This window comes from Halyomorpha halys, unplaced genomic scaffold (assembly GCF_000696795.3).
Source record: "Halyomorpha halys isolate HHAL.00 unplaced genomic scaffold, Hhal_1.1 Scaffold121.1, whole genome shotgun sequence".
Lineage (NCBI taxonomy): Eukaryota > Metazoa > Arthropoda > Insecta > Hemiptera > Pentatomidae > Halyomorpha > Halyomorpha halys.
This window is the reverse complement of record NW_027107242.1, coordinates 1,249,805-1,251,182: the sequence shown is the minus strand read 5'-3', so window position 1 is coordinate 1,251,182 and position 1,378 is coordinate 1,249,805. Positions and strand designations below refer to the sequence as shown.

Below are 1,378 nucleotides of genomic sequence, written 5' to 3'. Positions count from 1 at the left end.
TTGGAGTAGGCCGTAATGAATACTACCTTGGTGCTGCTAGGGTTAAACCTGTAAGACGTAGTCCTAACCAGCTTAGCCCTTGATAAACTATGCTGGTCTATTCTCGTGTCCTGCTAGCTTATAGACTTTAGATAGCGTGCGCTTTTTTTTAAAGGATTAAAATTGTTGTTTTTAAATTTAAAATTTTTGAAAATGTTACCTTCAACGGCTTTGAATTTTTTTAAAGTATGGTATGTTTCTGGATTATAAAATGTTTGGTGTTTATTGCCTAATGTTTGATTGAATTTAGTTATCATAACTTACTAAAATATAAAAATCTACATTTTTTGAGTAGACACAAATTTAAAAAAGCTAAAGGGCTTAACTAAAGTTTAAGCCTTTAACATTTAAAGTTTGGGTTGTAACTGAATGTACAACATGAAACCTAATTTATTAAAAAAAATATGATGTAATAATAGTTTTTAATTTCCATATTTCTACATAAATATTATATAGTATTTATGTCGTTGAAGTATAATTTTTGAAATAATGACTGTAACATTCGTGTGTAATAAATATTGTGATTTATAATTTTCTGTAACGAAACCAACTCATCTTAAACTGCGATTTGTTAATGAGCAATGAAAGACTTACACCGCTCCTAATTTCCAAAGTGATAGATTAGAAATAGCTCAGACTGAAAATAAGTTAATGTTTGACTTGGTTATTAAATTAGCTCTAATCTGATCAACAGATTATAACGGGTCAACAGTTTAACTGATACTACCACTTTGCCGGATTTAAGCAACTTTATGGAAGCCATGTTACGGAATATCAGCAAAGTTTAAATTGCTTATAGTCTGGACCGATGATTTATAAATACCTTTCTCAGAATTTTATGTTTTACTAATGTATAACAGAATTATATAAAATACTAGAGATTAAAAAAAAAATTACTGAATTATAATAAAATAAATAGTTAAAAAAAAAAATAAAAATGTTCCTAATTTGTGATCTTTTTTTTTTTTTTATAGATACCTTAAGAACGTATCAGTGGAGGGAGAACCTGGAAAGCCTAACATTGAATTTACTGCGGATGGAGCACTCAAAGCGGCTGAGCTCAAAATCATGAACCTCCGGCCTGGTGTCAGCAGGCAGCTTGTATGGGAAGAGGTGACTTTAAGAACATCTTTACATATATCAATCATCCTCATTATTATAGAAAAAAGTTCAAAAAAAGCCATTATAAAAATTAATATATAAGAAGATGGTCAGGGTTGCGATCAAAAGAGAAACAAAACTAGTTTTGACCGCAACCCTGACTATCTTCTTATATAAATGAAATGAAATGAAATGAAATGAAAAAATAACTTTATTCTGGGACATATGTCCCCTAAGA

General features: G+C 29.7%; 1 protein-coding gene across 2 annotated transcripts in view; it reads left to right on the top strand.

Moving 5' to 3' along the window:
- Nmdar2 (NMDA receptor 2) overlaps positions 1-1,378 on the top strand; it is a gene marked incomplete at its 5' end in the record, with an annotated part of 971,135 nt that overhangs the window by 845,073 nt on the left and 124,684 nt on the right. For both annotated transcript variants that reach the window (XM_067045541.1, XM_067045540.1), the window contains 1 exon segment: positions 1,014-1,152. In XM_067045541.1, coding sequence (XP_066901642.1) covers positions 1,014-1,152 — 139 coding nt within the window.